The sequence below is a fragment of the Pseudophryne corroboree genome, chromosome 6 (assembly GCF_028390025.1).
Source record: "Pseudophryne corroboree isolate aPseCor3 chromosome 6, aPseCor3.hap2, whole genome shotgun sequence".
NCBI lineage: Eukaryota > Metazoa > Chordata > Amphibia > Anura > Myobatrachidae > Pseudophryne > Pseudophryne corroboree.
Genome location: NC_086449.1, coordinates 533,707,168 through 533,725,647, shown reverse-complemented (window position 1 = coordinate 533,725,647; position 18,480 = coordinate 533,707,168). Strand labels below are relative to the sequence as shown.

Genomic DNA, 18,480 nt, shown 5'->3' with positions numbered 1-18,480 from the left:
ATGCCTAGTCACGGATCGGTTTCAATTATTTCTGCAAAATGATGTATGTTGGCTTTAATAAAAGCAGTTGTCTTAACTGACCGATCTATGTATTTTGGTAGGCCTTTCATATACGGCTCAACAACTTCTTTAATAATGTCATGTTTACATTTAGCACTTTGGCTCAAACCTTTAATGGGTTTTAACATATATCCGGCATTTACACCCCAATGTTCTCAACATCTTACAGTATCTTACCCCATCAACGCATAAAATTGTATTTCAGCGTATTGGTCTACTTGTTCTGTATTTTGAATTCCACCAGCTATGTCGGTCGTCCGTGATAAAAAATATTGGGTGTTGCTGCTACACAATCAACCGCTGTAGTATTACCAGGAATTCCTGCAACAAATATTAACATTTCCCCAGAACTATTCTGCTGTTCTTGTGTCATTGTCTCTATTTTGCTGTTACAGCGGCCACGTTACTGACGCTTGATACAGTTTGTAACGCAATCCTAATCCGTTGAGGTGCATCATCTTCGGAATACGACAATTTCTTTTAAGATCAGTAAAATATTGAATTATAATCTTTGTCGTTCATTCTTGGTCGATGCGGTCTGCGTTTGTTCGGGTTGATACAGCCGTGATGTATCCCCATGACCAACGGCCTAGCAATCTTCTTTATGCTGTTATGTCCGATCGAGGGCGTTGCAAATTGTTCGTTCGCCGTTTCAGCGACTGTTGTGCGAATTGTTGTTTTGCCCAATTATGCTAGGACAGTGCATTAGTGCATCTGTAGCATTGCAACTTGGTAAGCTAATGTGATTGATATATATGAATGGTATTGAATGTGAATTTAAAAAAAAAAAAATCAACTCTAGGGAACAGGCTATATAATAGGTAGCATGTATCACCATCCCAAGGTTGTGATAATCTCCAGGGCAGTGCCACTGGATATTTATCCTATAATTTGGGTATAATTTTTAAACAAATAATACTATGTGATCATGTGCAATCTGCCTATCTACATCAGTATTATGTGTTCCAGAATCATAATATATATGATAAATATATAGCGTTTAAATAAGATACAGTAATCTCACACTGACATAAATATGAAAACCGATAAACAGTTTCGGCTACTGTAATCCTTTACATGATGATTTTGGTATATACACATATACTACAGGTCACTACAAAGATATGAATCAAGATATATAAGATCGCTAAACAAAACAAAATAGATCTGTAATGATTTATGACTAACTAGTTAACTCAGTGTACAGTAATCATATAGGTCCTTGTGTCATATAGATGTGCTTGGCATAAATATTTCCAAACGTTCCTAAATCTAAGATGTTTCATGCATGTTGTACCACTAAATATTGTAAATAGAATATCAACATAACAGATGATATAACTGAATTTATCATGATGAATCGTATATATTCCTATATTTTACTAATGTAATACCCTTATGGGGTATCATTTTTAAACAAATAATACTATGTGATCATGTGCAATCTTCCTATCTACAACAGTATTATGTGTTCCAGAATCATTATATATTTGATAAATAAATATCGTTTAAATAAGACACAGATGAGTTAAATTGAATAGTAACAATACTCATATGTTATGTTGGTAATAATGTAACGGGCTACTTTAACATAACAGATCCTATTTAGGAAAATGATGACATGATATGCCTAGTGACCCAATAGTTATTAAAACTTTTTACTGTAAATATGTTTGTGCATGCATACCCCAATGAGATATGTACTTCTATTAAGTACAAGCAATCATATTGGCATTCTACTCTAGCATTTAGGGTAAAAGATTAGAATGGATCAAAGTAGCATAGCTTAAGGCCAGATATAGGTTCAGCGGCCTCTTTGCCAATCCATGTTATGGATATGAAGTAAACCCACCATTAATAAGCATTAAAAATACTACCAAGAATATGATTTTGACATATGGTCCCAGATTTTCAAATAAAGGATGTGTAGTGTATCTCCTTATTTAATCATAATGTAGTCATAGTATTCAACAGGCAAATCTATCTAGATTTTTTCTTTAGTGACTACTTAGTAATGTTACCAACACTTATCCCTAACTCAACCTGTTCTAGATCATAAATTTTCACCTTTTTGTGATTACTATTGTGGAATCGTAGAAAGTGTCTCGCCACACTTGTAATTTTCTTCATGTTGCTTATATCTCTTTGTGTATTTTTAATGATATATACATGATCCAATATTCGTTTTTAAAAAGCATCTTAGTCATGCCGATATATTTATAAACGCATGGGCCTATTAAGCAGTAAATTACACCAAATGTGTGGAGCAGTTAATGAAGCTTTTTATTTCTGTTTTATTGTTATTTCTGTCAGAGAACTTCTGAGTGATATGAATATATTGGCATGCTTGACATTTGCCACAGGGATAACAGATAGATACTGATGGATTTTTCCTCTGATGCTTGGGAAAGTGACTTCTAAACAAATTATCCCATAAATTTGTTGATACGTTGATTTGTACAACACATTGTAGTACACAGTAATATGTGATATGCATGCAGCGATATACACGTTGTAATACACAGTAATATGTGGTATGTAACATATGGCATGTATGCAGCGATATATACAGTGTAATATACAGTAATCTATGGTATGCAGCGATATATACGTTGTAATACACAGTAATATGTGGTATTTGGTGTAAATATTTTTTCATTAATATACAGGTCTGGACATGTCACGATGTAATATACAGTAATATATGGTGTGCAGCTATATAATCTGTTTAATACACAGTAATATGTGGTATGCATGCAACGATATACACGTTGTAATACACAGTAATATATGGTCTGTATGCAGCAATAGATGCTGTTTAATACACAGTAACATATGGCATGTATGCAGCGATATGTACGGTGTAATATACAGTAATCTATGGTATGCATCGATATAAACGGTTTAATACACAGTTATATATGGCATGTATGCAGCGATATATACATTGTAATACACAGTAATATGTGGTATTTAGTGTAAATCTTTTTTTCGTTAATATACAGGTCTGGACATGTCACGATGTAATATACAGTAATATATGGTGTGCAGCTATATAAACGGTTTAATACACCGTAATATGTGGTATGCATGCAGCGATATACACGTTGCAATACACAGTAATATGTGGTCTGTATGCAGCGATATACACTGTTTAATACAAAGTAACTTATGGCATGTATGCAGCGATATATACAGTGTAATATACAGTAATTTATGGTATGCAGCGATATAAATGGTTTAATACACAGTTATATATGGTCTGTATGCAGCGATATAAACGTTGTAATACACAGTAATATGTGGTCTGTCTGCAGCGATATACACTGTTTAATACACAGTAACATATGGCATGTATGCAGCGATATATACGGTGTAATATACAGTAATCTATGGTATGCATCGATATAAACGGTTTAATACACAGTTATATATGGTATGTATACAATGATATAAATGGTGTGAATCTTTTTTCGTTAATATACATGTCTGGACATGTCACGATGTAATATACAGTAATATATGGTGCGCAGCTATATAAACAGTTTTAGACATAGTAATATGTGATATGCATGCAGCGATGTACACGTTGTCATACACAGTAATATGTGGTATGTATACAGTGCTATACAAGCTGTAATACACAGTAATATATGGTCTGTATGCAGCGATATACATTGTTTAATACACAGTGACATATGGCATGTATGCAGCGATATATACGGTGTAATATACAGTAATCTATGGTATGCAACGATATAAACGGTTTAATACACAGTTATATATGATATGAATGCAGCGATATATACGTTGTAATACATAGTAATATGTGGTATTTGGTGTAAATCTTTTTTTCGTTAATATACAGGTCTGGACATGCCTTATATTCTAAAATATCAAGGGAACAGTAACAATTTTATGACATACTCAGACCTTTATGATACATATCAGCAGTGTAACAATATAATATGCATAGTTGATAAACTGATATATCTAATATATATATATATAGACATATATATATAGACATATAGAAAACATGTCTGAACATCAATTACAAATTGAATTCTCATAGCACTCTTGATAGACCTTAATTAATGAACCAAACAAGTCTGGTCATGTCTGCTTGCCCTATTAGTTCAACCTTCGGTCACTAGCAAATTCCCCAGCCTTACAAATTATCATATCCCTAGTAACAGAACTTAATTACCCTGCAGCTTTCTTGTCTGTTTGCATGGCTCAGTCAAATAACTGTAACTATAAACAAATATAAGGACTACCTAGTTCTCAATGTCAACTCCTAATTAAAGCAAACAGGTTTGTCTATGTGTACTGATCAATAAAGTATTACTTCTTTGTAATTAAAATAAAATGACTGGTCTGTGTGTACTGGTCAATAATGGTTTACTAGTCTCAATGTCAAATCTTTATTAAAGCAAACGGCCTTGTCTGTGTGTACTGATCAATACAGTATTACTAATCTGTAACAAACATCATAGCTTAAAATACACATATAGTAAACTCTTAATGCACCCCAGCTGTCTTGTATGTGTGTCCATTACATTAATGGATTACTCATCTGTCACAAACCTCAAGGATTGAGTTCACCTATATGACACAGAATCCCAGACATCTTGTTTGATATCACTATGTATGCAAAAAATAATGCTAGATACGTTTAATCAACATTTAAACACCGCTTTATTCGGGTTTAATACTCGTAGCTTGCACGCTTATTTTATAAATCAACTGAAAATAACATTTACTGGCGCAACTAAGCGTTAACACACAAATCAAATGGAAATTATATAAGACGATGTAACAGCTAAGAGTTAATACACAGGAGGCTTTTCAATGATTAAACAAAGCTTATAACTCATTTGTAAGCTTATTTCAGCATTGGAAATTATATACATTGCTGCAACATCTAACAGTTAATAAACAGGAGGCTTTTCAATGATTAAACGACGCTTATATCTCCTTTTGTAAGCTTATTTCATATAAAACAACATCAGAAGGGGAGGAAAAGTGGGAGTGTTGGAGGAGTGGTTAGGGGCGTGATTATGGCTTGATTTGCATAATTGGGGGCGTGTCGACATGTCAGATTGAATTTGACGGAAAGTGGTGCTCTCTCTACTGATAATCGACCAATTGCTTCCAAATGCCAAAAACTGATAAAAATGGACATTCAGTCAAATTAGTGATATCAAATTGATTTAACCAATTTGTCTTAATGATGGTTTTTGTTCATTTTACAGTGTTTGGGAGCAAATGGTAGATTGTCATTTGTTTCTGTATATTACCATATTTCTATTCTAATCAGCCAACTAGTTACTGTAGATGGTTGGACATTTAACCTTAAGGTGTATGGCCAGCTTTATACCATAGCACTTTTCTTCTACATGTGGTGCCAGAGGTATGTGACCAAATTATTAAAATAAAAAATCTTGCATGCTCTGAACTCACCTATGACACTGTCACCTGTGCTCCATTTAAATCAGGGAATTTTAGTTACACATACTGTATACTGTATGTTTAAGCTGACCAACTTCCCGTCCCACTAGTCCTACACTGTCCCTCAGAGAACATGACAATAGTACCTGCTTCAAACCCAGGGGGCTGATTCTGTGCTGGGAGCACATAAAAAAACAGCATGTAACTTTGGACCTTGGTAAACCATGTTATACTGCGAGTGGGGCACATTTAAGATGCAGATATTTAGCTTTCAGAGCAGCATTACCAAACTCAGATCTAAATTGCTGTGTAAAACTAAAGCTGCCCCACATTTGTTGGTACGGCTGCTAATATGTACCCTGCATGTAAAAAAATGTAGACATAGGCCCTCATTCCGAGTTGATCGCTCGGTATTTTTCATCGCATCGCAGTGAAATTCCGCTTAGTACGCATGCGCAATATTCGCACTGCGACTGCGCCAAGTAATTTTACAATGGAGATAGTATTTTTACTCACGGCTTTTTCATCGCTTCGGCGATCGTAATGTGATTGACAGGAAATGGGTGTTACTGGGCGGAAACAGGCCGTTTTATGGGCGTGTGGGAAAAAACGCTACCGTTTCCGGAAAAAACGCAGGAGTGGCCGGGGAAACGGGGGAGTGTCTGGGCGAACGCTGGGTGTGTTTGTGACGTCAAAACAGGAACGACAAGCAATGAACTGATCGCAGATGCCGAGTAAGTCTGAAGCTACTCTGAAACTGCTAAGTAGTTAGTAATCGCAATATTGCGAATACATCGGTCGCAATTTTAAGAAGCTAAGATTCACTCCCAGTAGGCGGCGGCTTAGCGTGTGCAACTCTGCTAAAATCGCCTTGCGAGCGATCAACTCGGAATGAGGGCCCTAGTTCATTCCAGATACTAAGGCGGTCATTCCGAGTTGATCACTTGCTAGCTACTTTTTGCAGCACTGCAATCAGATAGTCGCCGCCTATAGGGTAGTGTATTTTCACTTTGCAAGTGTGCAAACGTCTATGCAGTTGAGTTCTGCAAAAACATTTTGTGCAGTTTCTGAGTAGGTCTGAACTTACTCAGCCGCTGCGATCACTTCAGCCTATCTGGTCCCGGAATTGACGTCAGACACCCTCCCTGCAAACGCTTGGACACGCCTACATTTTCCCAAACAGAAAACGGTCAGTTGACACCCATAAATGCCTTCTTCCTGTCAATCACCTTGCGATCGGCTGTGCAAATGGATTCTTCATTAAATCCATCGCACAGCAACGATCCGCTTTGTACCCGTCCGATGTGCCTGCGCATTGCGGTGCATACGCATGCACAGTAGTGACTCGATCGCTGCGCTGCGAAAAATGGCAGCGTGCGATCAGGTCGGATTGACCCCCTAAGTTACTTGCTTTTTTTGCTTTGCTCCCAACTCAGAATAGTGTAAAGGGGGGTATACACAGGAGAGATGTGTGCTGAGCGAACCGCTCAGCACACATCTCTCCCGCCGCTCAGCACAGCACGAGGTGTGCTGAGCGATGCAGGGGGAGGACGGGGGCCGCTCATTTCACCAGGCTCAATCTAGAAGCGGTGATAGCGATGTGCGGGGCGGCGCATCGCTATCGCTGAGGAAGCTACACACGAGTGATCTGTGCTTAAAATCTAAGCAATCTAGTCAGATTGCTTAGATTTTAAGCATGGATTTCTCCGTGAGTACCCCCCTTAAGTCAGTGGTTCCCAAACTGTGCGTCAAGGCTCCCTGGGTGCCGCAGCACTGTCACCAACCGATGCCTAACGAGGCCGTCTGTAATTTTTCCTGCTTATTTATGTTTTTTTTGTGCATGGCAGGAATGGGGTTGAAGCCGGGAGGGGAATGGAGAGTTGTAATGAGCGGGGGAGCGTGCGGGAGCTGTCACTGGAAAGCACCAGGCAGTGAGTCAAAAGGCTGCCTGTTGCTGAATAGGGTTCCACATCTCGCCTCCTGGCTGAGCGTCACTGGCAATCACAACTAGAGATACCTCGAGGGGGCCACATGGGGAACTATGTGGGGGAGGGGGGTAGAGAGACATGAAGGGGGCTTCAAAGGGAGACACATGGACGGTGCTGCAATGGGAGAAACATGGAGGGGGCTGCAAAGGGAGACACATGGAGGGGGCTGCAAAGGGAGACACATGGAGGGGGCTGCAAAGGGAGACACATGGAGGGGGCTGCAATGGGAGAAACATGGAGGGGGCTGCAAAGGGAGACACATGGAGGGGGCTGCAATGGGAGACACATGGAGGGGGCTGCAATGGGAGACACATGGAGGGGGCTGCAAAGGGAGAAACATGAAGGGGGCTGCAAAGGGAGATACATGGAGGGAGCTGCAATGAGAAAGAAATGGAAGGGGCTTCAATGAGAGAGACATGATGGAGGGTGACATGGAGTGAGCTGCTATGGGAGAGACATGGAGGGGGCAATGGTAATATTAGCACAGTTTTTCTCTTTTTGTGAATGCTGACACTAGGTATGCCCTCAATTTTAGATCATCGGGGCATCACTGTCTTTAGTGCATCAGTCCCCCCAAAGGGTTCAGTATGATTTGCCGATGGATGGGATGCCAGCTGTCAGTATACCGACAGCGGCATCCCGTCCATCAGAATACCGACAGACCTCCATTAATCCCCCTAACCCTCACCTTTTCCCTACCCTAACCCTCCCTTGTCAGTGCCTAACCCTAACTCTCCCCGCTTGTTACCTAACCCTCCCTGCATGATGCCTTACCTCCCCTTCTAAGTGCCTAAACCTAACCCCCAACCTTCCCGACCCTGCTCCCTAACCCCTCTTCTCCTGCCTAAACCTAACCATCCCAGTATGATTCCTAACCTTCCCTTCTAAGTGCCTAAACCTAACCCCAACCTTCCAGACCCTGCTCCCTAACCCCTCTTCTCCTGCCTAAACCTAACCATCCCAGTATGATTCCTAACCTTCCCTTCTAAGTGCCTAAACCTATCCCTTCCCGGTCCGTAACCCTAACCTTCCTGTCCCTGCTCCCTAACCCCTCTTCTCCTGCCTAAACCTAACACACACACACCCCACCACGGCAGGACGCCAGCCCATCCCACTGTGAGGATGATCGGGATGCTGGCTGTCGGTAATGTGATGCCGGCATCCCGAGCAGCGTCGGTATGTAGGCGCTGGTATTGCGTCCTCCTTCGGGATCCCAGAGTTGGTATGCTGACTGCCAGGATCCCATCCATCAGGAAGCTAACTGTCCCGTCCCCCCCCAAAGTTGTCCTGTCCTAAATATTTATCAAGTTGTTTCGACCCAACTATTTTTGAAATGGGACAGCTCAGTGATTAATTTGGCTTCAGGGTTCCTTGAAATAATTATGGAGACTCTAAAGTTGCTTCGAACTGAAAAAGTTTGGGAACCACTGGTATGAGGTATGCTGTTTTGGTGGGATGTAGACTATCGGCCCAAAGGCTTAAAGAGACAGAGCCTCCCCCAAGCACAGCAATTAGTGGATGCACGGGGAATTGGCTGACAACAATTGACTTACATAGATTTACAGAGGGTTGCATGAGAAATGTAACCACAACATTTTATTGTAAACAATAGGCTTGAAATTAGGTCTATAGGCTTGCTATTTGTATATGCACAAATAAATAGCTTTGTGTAGTATTATATTTCTTACATGGCAACACCAAGTATACTTAATACTGTATAGGGGAAATATAATGCATATGAGAACCACAAATATAATTATAGAGGACAAGACAGTAATTTGTGATTTTATTTTTTTATTTTATTTTTTTAAGCCATTCCAAGCTAGAAAAACAGCAGAAGAGGAGGAAATCATAACTAGTCTGAAGACTATATTTGAGAACCAAGGGTTTATGGTCTTATTGATCCACACATTGGAGGACCAGCGTGATTTCTCAGTCAAAGACAGGTAACTTTTTCATAAACAATTATTATTTACATTCAGTTATGCTCCTTACTAACATTACATTTAGGTGTTACATTTGTATTGGACCACATCAACCAATTATAAACTTGGTCAAATTGTGTTTAGTAACTTGCACCAGGTACAGTAGATAAAATCTAATTGCTGTGGGAAAATTTGGTGATAGTACATAAGTCTTTAGGCGACATTTTTGAGATTGCTTATATTGCATTCTGCTTGAGTATGAAGTTTGTTTAGAGGCAGAAAAAGTGCTGGATCTGTGAACTTGCCCATAATTTAGTGAAACTGGCAGGGTTCCCAGTTTTATTGCCTTATATAACATGGGAGGGGAATGAGCTAGGTGTAGGAGTCAGGAACAGCAACTTGTGTTGCACATGTTTTGCTAGGTTGTACTTTTCAGAAAGAAATTGTTCCTGTAATTCAGTTATTAAAGACAACTCACATAAATTAATTTTCATCTACAGGTTGAGTATCCCTTATCCAAATATTTTGGATATCGGATTTTTCCGTAGTTTGTAATAATTGCATACCATAGATATTGTGGTGATGGGACCAAAGTCTAAGCACAGAATGCATTTATGTTTCATATACACCTTATACACACAGCCTGAAGGTCATTTAATACACTATTTTTTTTTAAATAAATTTCTTTATTAGACAGCCATAGAGTCACAACATAAGTTACCAGGGTCGAGTTACAAGAATATTCAACAGCGACCCAAACAATCAAATTCAAAAGAATAAAAATAGAGTAAATTGAGGGCTGTACAGCTTTTTTGTTTTTTTTTGTAGTAAGAGGGAAAGAAAAGCGAAAACATTTCACTTAGAGTAATTTCTACTCAGCTGTCTGACACAATATTAGGGGGTATGATTCACCGGGGTGCACCCTTACCCCTAACATCAGGTAACATACATAATATGTAAACTAAACATCACAGCTGTTAGGAAGAAAGGGAGACAGGAAAGGAAAGGATAGAGATGGAAAGTAAAGAGAAAGAAATATTGCAGAGATACTATAAACAAATAGTGTATATATTGTCGGGGGGGGGGGGGGGTGGATGGAGTGGGGGGTTAGTCAGAAGCACAGTCTGGATTAGGAAGTGAAGTCCTGGTTTTGGGGTGAGCATTGTAGTGTGTAGTATAACCTTTCTGGAGGGTCTATGTTATAAGTGGGGTCTACTCAGTAATTCTATCTTTAAGGTACATGAGATCAGCTAATAGTTCCCGTTATCCTGTTAGTCCAGTACCACGTTGTGTCCGTCCCGGAATACCCTCCAAATGCATTCACGTCTGTCCAGGGGCAGACTTTCAATATACATTCCCCATTTTTTATGAAAAAGTATAACTCCATTTTCAATTTGGAAGGTGGCCATTTTTCTCTCACAAAATAGTACATCCAATAAAGCGGATTCCCATTCACCTACTGATGGGGCAGTTTTATATATCCAGTGCCTCAGTATAACTTGTTTTACTACCGTGACCATCACAGTCAGTAGAGGGATCATCGGGGTGAGATCTAACTGTGACAACCAGGGCGAAAAGTCAGCATACAGCAGCGGGGCCACCAGAGCAGGGAGAGTTACTTTGAGTAGTCGGGATAAATATTGGAGAATCTTACACCAGAAACGTTTAATTTTCCCACATAACCAGAGATTGTGTGTCAGGGATGCTCCACTTACTCCGCATTTAGGGCAATTGCCCGACTCACCCGGGCGGAAGTGTTGTCTTTGGGAGGGGGATATATACATCCTGTTTACTACCCTTAGATGTATTTCTAGTAATTTAGCGGACTTTAAGGCCTTGAGGACTCGGTCAATGTTCGTGGAGGTCTCACCCATGTCAGGTGCCCCTGGGAGTTCCCGCCGCCAGGAATCAGAGAGAGGGGACCAAGAGGGGGCTGACACTTCAATCAGGTCATTGTAAAGATATCGGATTTTGAAGGGATTTTGTCTGCAGAACGTGAGAGTGTCGAGAACTGTTCGAGTAGAGGCCACTTTACCTAATGGGTCATTAAGAGAGTTGATATAATGGCGTGCTTGGAGAAACATGAAAAAGTTGGAGTGGGGTAAAGAGAATTTGTCTCGCAATTGCAAAAAGGAGAGCATCCTTCCACCAGGGTCAAAAACATCTCTAATAGCGTGTATCCCCTTACATTTCCATGTGTAGAAGTGGCGGTTGTCTAAAGAGGAGGGGAAGTTGGGGTTTCCCCATAAGGGTATGTATGGTGACTCATATGGATCAGTACCAAATAGTTTATGGATGGAGGCCCAGGCCCTATAAGTGTCCCAAAACAAGATATTAGTCTTAACTTCCTGAGGTAGTTTGGCCTTCGGTGTGTGAAGCAATGCTGCAGGTGAGTAAGGAGAGAACAATGCCTCTTCCAGTTCCAGATTCGTGAATATGTCTGACTGTAAAAGCCAATCTGAGGCAAACTTAAACAATGCTGACCTAGCAAACATCGTTATATTGGGCATACTCAGCCCGCCTTTTCGTTTATTAACATAAGTTCGGGCTTTGGGCATGCGTGGTTTTGAGTTTTTCCAAATAAATTTTGAGAATATTTGCGAACAGAGTATGGTGTCTTGCTTATTGATCGTAACGGGGAGCATCTGAAGTAGGTAGGCCAATTTTGGGAAGATAATAGCCTTTATCACCACTACCCTACCCAACAGTGAAAGTTTGAGGTCTTTCCAAGATTCTAACCGTGTTTTGATTTGTTGAATAATGGGTGTATAGTTAAATAGATATAATCGGGAGAGTACCGAGGGGATATAGATACCTAAGTATTTTAGTTTAGTAGGGGTCAGCGTGAATTGGGAAGAGAAGTCAAAATAAAGAAGAGGGTCTGTTATGTTAGTCAAAGGGAGTAGTTCGGATTTATGGGTATTTATGCGGTAGCCAGCAAAGGTACTAAAGCGGTGTATGGTGTCAAAAATGGCAGGTATCGAAGTGCGTGGGTTGGAAACAAATAAGATCATATCATCCGCAAATAGTCCAAGTTTAACTTCCTTTTTCCCCACTGATATTCCCGAGAAGGTTGATAATTGTCTCAATGCTACAGCCAGGGGTTCTAATGCTGCTGCAAAGAGTAAAGGGGACAAAGGACATCCCTGTCTGGTCCCCCTATGAATCGTTAAGGGCTGAGATAAATATCGATTTGTGAAGACTTGTGTAGATGCATTATGGTATATGGTTTGTATAATGGCCACGAATTGGTCTGAGAATCCGAAGCGTCGGAGTGTCTCAAATAGGTGATCCCACGTCACCAGGTCGAATGCCTTTTCCGCATCCAATGATAATAGGAAGGCAGGGTCACCCGTTTCAACCTCCTTCAGGGATTGTAAAACTGTTAGAACTTTACGGATATTGGTCACCGAGTGTCTGCCTGAGATAAAACCGGTTTGATCACTGTGGATTATTTCAGGCAGGATAAATTTTAGTCGGTCTGCTAATAGCTTAGTAAATAATTTGTAATCTACATTAAGTAAGGAAATAGGGCGATAGGAAGACGGGAGGAGTGGGTCTTTGCCAGGTTTGGGTATCACTCGGATCAGAGCTGAGTTAAAATAGTGTGGGATAGTAAGGCTGGAAAAAATGGAATTGAAAAATGCCGTTAAAGAATCTACTATTTTAGGTGAGAGTAATTTAAAGAATTCCCCGGACAAACCGTCGGGGCCTGGTGTCTTCAGTGTCTTAAGGGCTTTAATAGCCTCCGTCACTTCAGTGATAGTAACAGGGGCCGTAAGGGATTCTGATTGTTCTGGGGAGATCTGAGGCAACTGTAGTGTGTCCCAAAAAGAGGTTTTGGTAGGTTGGTCGATATTACTATGAGAGTATAAATCGCTAAAGAAGGAGTAGAAGACGTTAGTGATCGCCTTCCCTTCGGTCCGTATTGCTGAGGTCGAATCCCTCAAAGCTGTCACATATTGGGGCCCTTTGTCAGTTTTAAGTAAGTTGGAAAGCATTCTGCTCGGCTTATCTCCATATTGAAAGAGTTTGTGTTTACCTGCTATAAGGAATCTGTTATCCATATGTGTCAGAGTATGGTCGAATTGGGTCTTAGCGTCTCTATATTTCTGTTTGTTAGCTATCGTAGGTGAGGATTTAAAGGTCTGAAATTGTCACAACTGAGGGCCTGAGCTGACGGGAGGCAGCCTCAGTTGTAGGGGCTGAGATGTACCGGAACCTGGGAGGTTGTATCAGACCCCTGGACATGTAAGTAACATGAATAATAACTGCCCGAAGGCGTGACCACGACAACTTGGATAAAAGTCAATGATGTTTATTATGACAACTCCGCAACACAGCAGCAGTAAAAGAAAACGTAAAAGTCAGCAAAGAATAAATACAGTTCCTGGGTACTACAGGATGGCAGGAGCCACAGGGCACTGGTAGTGTGAGATAGTTCTTATGATCTTCTAGATGGAAAGTCCTTACCAGGCCCGACTGTAGCAATGGAGATAACCCAGGATTGTGCCAGCTGGTGTTCCAGGAAAAGCTGGGTTGCTGAAGATAAAACAGCTGCTGTGGATACTGGCTGGAACCAGACTGTTGTTAGCACGGAGTGGATACTGGCTGGAACCAGTTAAATAATAAATGAACTTGGGAGCGATGAAATATGAACTGAAATGTAGAACTTGAGAGCGGAGAAACAATAATACCGGTGGAGAGTGGTAAAGTGTAGAAAGGACACCGGCCCTTTAAGGGAAGCTGTACTCTGCTGGAAGCTGAGCTGGAAGCAGGTAATGTTGTAGCTGGAAACAGATGAATCCACAATGGATTGGAGAGTCAGGCTACACCGCAGGTGGAATGCTGGTGCGGGTCTCTATGGTGGAAGTCTTGAGACAGGAGCTGGAACCTGGAAGACAATCACAGGAGAGAGACAAACAGGAACTAGGTTTGACAACCAAAGCACTGACGCCTTCCTTGCTCAGGCACAGTGTATTTATACCTGCAGCAAGGAAGGGATTGGCTAGGCAATTATGCAGATTATCAATACTGAGAACAGATTGGTGGAAATGATCAGCTGACAGAATCCAAGATGGCTGCGCCCATGCAGACACTTGGAGGGAAGTTTGGTTTGTAATCCATGTGGTAATGAAAACAGTAATGGCGGCGCCGGCCACCGAAGACAGGAGGCGCCAGGCTGACAGATGCACATCCAACCACGCGGACACAGCGGAGGCCGCGGCTGACGTAATCGCCACTCAGACACTCTGCATGCAGAAGTTCAGGGACGGCGGCGGAGGCCGCGGGAGACGCCATGCCAGGTGTAATATGGCGTTTACTGTGACAGCGTCCCAGAGTGACAGGAGAGGATACAGGAATGTACACATCAGGATAACAGATGGGATCCGGTCCTGGAGCGCTGAGCCAGCCTTAGGAGGCATCTGATGGGTAAGAAATGGCGTCCAGATACCCGGATCGTGACAGCACCCCCCCCTTTAGGAGTGGCCCCAGGACACTTCTTTGGCTTTTGAGGAAACTTGGAATGGAATCTCCGGACCAAGGCAGTAGCATGGACATCAGAAGCATTGGTCCATGAACGTTCCTCAGGACCATAACCCTTCCAGTCAATAAGATATTGTAGTTGACCGTAACGGTGACGTGAGTCCAGGATCTTGGCCACTTCATACTCAACGCCTCGTTGAGTTTGGACTTTCGGAGTTGGAGGAAGTGAGGAATGAAACCGATTCAAGATCAGCGGTTTCAACAGGGAAACATGGAATGTCCTGGGTATTTTTAAGAAGGGAGGCAACTGGAGTCTGTAAGCAACAGGATTGATAACTTGTTCAATCTTGAAAGGACCGATATAGCGAGGTGCAAACTTCATACTGGGAACTCTTAACCTCAAATTCTTCGTGGATAACCATACCCGATCACCCACCTTGAGAGCAGGAACTGCTCGACGCTTCTTATCCGCAAACTTCTTGTACCTGAACGATGCCTTGAGCAGAGCTGATCGTACGCTCTTCCAGATATTGGCAAACTGATGCAAGGTGATATCCACTGCGGGAACAGAAGTTGCTGGAAGCGGTTGGAACTCAGGGACTTTAGGGTGGAATCCAAAGTTAGTGAAGAATGGTGTTGAAGCAGATGAAGAATGATACTGGTTGTTATGACAGAACTCGGCCCAGGGAAGTAATTGAACCCAGTCATCTTGAGAGGAGGACACATAGATGCGGAGGAAGGCCTCCAAGTCCTGATTCACCCTCTCGGTTTGACCATTGGTCTGAGGATGGTAAGCCGTGGAAAACTTTAGCTTGACTTGGAGGACTTGACATAAACTTCGCCAGAATTTGGCTGTGAATTGAACTCCTCGATCTGAGATAATTTCTTCAGGAAGACCGTGGAGTCGGAAGATCTCTTGTATGAATACTTGAGCCAACTTGGAAGCTGACGGAAGACCGGTGAGAGGAATGAAGTGTGCCATCTTGGTGAACCGGTCAACTACCACCCAGATGGTATTGAACTTGTTGCACATGGGTAAGTCTGTAATGAAATCCATCGACAAGTGGGTCCATGGTCGACGGGGAACGGATAGTGGAACCAGTTGCCCCGCAGGCGACTGGCGGGATACTTTATGTTGGGCACACTTTGGGCAAGATGCAATAAACTCCAAGACGTCCTTTTTCAGAGTTGGCCACCAATAGGACCTAGAGATAAACTCCAGGGTTTTTTGGATACCTGTATGTCCGGCAAAACGGGAAGCATGGGCCCAATGCATGCGCTTCTTCCTTAGCATCGGCTTCACAAAACTTTTCCCTGATGGGGGCGTAGAGTCCATCCCTACCGTGGAGAATGCCAACGGATTTATAATAGGATGCTTGTCTGAAGACTCTGACTCATTTTCTTGCTCCCATGAGCGGGAAAGGGCATCGGCCTTGCGATTCTGAGAGCCCGGACAGAACTGGAGTTTAAAGTCGAACCTGGAAAAGAAAAGTGCCCATCTGGCCTGACGAGGGTTGAGACATTGTGCGCCCTTCAGGTATAAAAGGTTCTTGTGGTCTGTAAGTATGGTGATTGAATGAGAAGCTCCCTCCAACAGATACCTCCACTCTTCTAGAGCGAGCTTGATGGCTAGCAACTCCTGGTCGCCAATGGCATAGTTGCGCTCAGCTGGGGAGAACTTCCGGGAGAAGAAACTGCAAGGGTGTAAATGGCCATCTTTAGCCCTCTGAGATAACACCGCTCCTACTCCAACGGAGGAGGCATCCACCTCTAAGATGAAAGGAGAGTCGATGTCAGGCTGTTTCAGAACAGGCGCAGAGATGAACCTTTGTTTTAAAAGATGAAATGCTTGCATGGCTTCTTCAGACCACTTGGACGGGTTAGCACCCTTCTTAGTGAAAGCAGTAATAGGCGCCACAATGGTGGAAAAGTCTCGTATAAACTTTCGGTAATAGTTGGCGAACCCTAAGAACCTCTGGACCCCTTTGAGGGTTAAGGGTACCGGACAATTTTGGATTGCTTGTAGTTTCTCAGGATCCATCTCTAGTCCGGAACCGGACACAATGTACCCTAGAAACGGAATGGACTTGACTTCAAAGACGCATTTTTCTAATTTGCAATAGAGATGATTGACACGGAGACGGGGCAGAACCTCTTTAACCCAAAAACGATGTTCCTCTAAATCGTTGGCAAAAATGAGGATATCGTCTAGATAGACCACGACATGACGGTATAGAATGTCTCTGAAGATCTCATTGACAAAATGCTGGAAGACAGCTGGAGCATTGCTCAATCCGAAGGGCATGACGAGGTACTCATAATGTCCGTCACGGGTGTTAAAGGCGGTCTTCCACTCGTCACCCTCACGGATCCGGATGAGATTGTATGCACCTCGCAAGTCCAGCTTTGTAAAGATGGTAGCTCCGCTAACTCTGTCAAAGAGCTCAGTAATCAGGGGTAAAGGATAACGGTTCTTGATGGTAATGTCGTTCAAACCTCTGTAGTCGATGCACGGCCGCAGACCACCATCTTTCTTTTTTACAAAAAAGAAGCCTGCGCCGGCTGGAGAAGAAGAAGGTCGAATGAACCCCTTTGCTAGGTTCTCTTTAATATATTCCTCCATAGAAGGCAGAGACAACGGATAAGTTCGGCCTCGAGGTGGAACCTTCCCTGGAACGAGATCAATCGGACAGTCCCATTCTCTATGAGGAGGAAGGATATCAGCAGAAGCTTTACTGAACACATCCGTGAAATCTTGATATGGAGGAGGTGGAACATCAGACGACCTGGGGGAGGAAGAACAGACAGGCAATACTTTAAACAAACATGTCTCAGCACAGGAGGAACCCCATGCCAGGATTTGCGTAGTCGTCCAATCAATTGTAGGATTGTGAAGACGGAGCCATGTAAGGCCCAGGACCACAGGATGTGTGGCTCTTGGAATCACTAAAAAATAAATAAGTTCGGAATGAAGAACTCCCACTCTCAGACGAACTGGTAGAGTCCTTAAAGAAATAACTGCATCAAAAATTTTGCTGCCATCCACGGCAGTTAAAGAAATGGACGAAGGAAGTCTCTCGGTGGGTAGGGACCACCGTTTAACATAGGCTTCGGTAATAAAGTTCCCAGCTGCTCCGGAATCAAGGAGGGCAATGACGTTCCGATAACGTTGAGCAACTTGAAGCGAGACTGGGAGATTACAATCTTGAGGAGATGGAGAGGAGATCATTACTCCTAGCCGGCCCTCTCCTTGGCGAGCTAGGATTTGGAGTTTCCCGGACGTTTGGGACAGGCATTAATGGTGTGAGACGGAGCTGCACAATAGAGACAGAGAAACTCGGAGAGACGTCTTCGGCGCTCAGCAGGAGTTAAACGGGAACGGCCAAGTTGCATGGGCTCATCTTTAGATGGTGACAGTTGACGAGGAGGAGGAGCAGAAGATTTTGGAGCAGATGATCTTCCACGCTCAGTTGCTCTCTCTCTGAAACGTAAATCAACTTTCGTGCAGAGTGAGATTAGCTCATCTAACTTAGAAGGTAAGTCTCTGGTAGCTAACTCATCTTTAA

At 42.4% G+C, this 18,480-nt stretch overlaps 1 protein-coding gene across 1 annotated transcript in view; it reads left to right on the top strand.

Annotated features, from left to right (window-relative positions):
• The window catches only part of PLXNC1 (plexin C1), a 241,814-nt gene that overhangs the window by 127,954 nt on the left and 95,380 nt on the right, over positions 1 to 18,480 (top strand). The window contains exon 19 of the mRNA XM_063927616.1: positions 9,315 to 9,448. Within this exon, the coding sequence (XP_063783686.1) occupies positions 9,315 to 9,448 (134 nt within the window). The remainder of the gene's footprint in view (positions 1 to 9,314; positions 9,449 to 18,480) is intronic.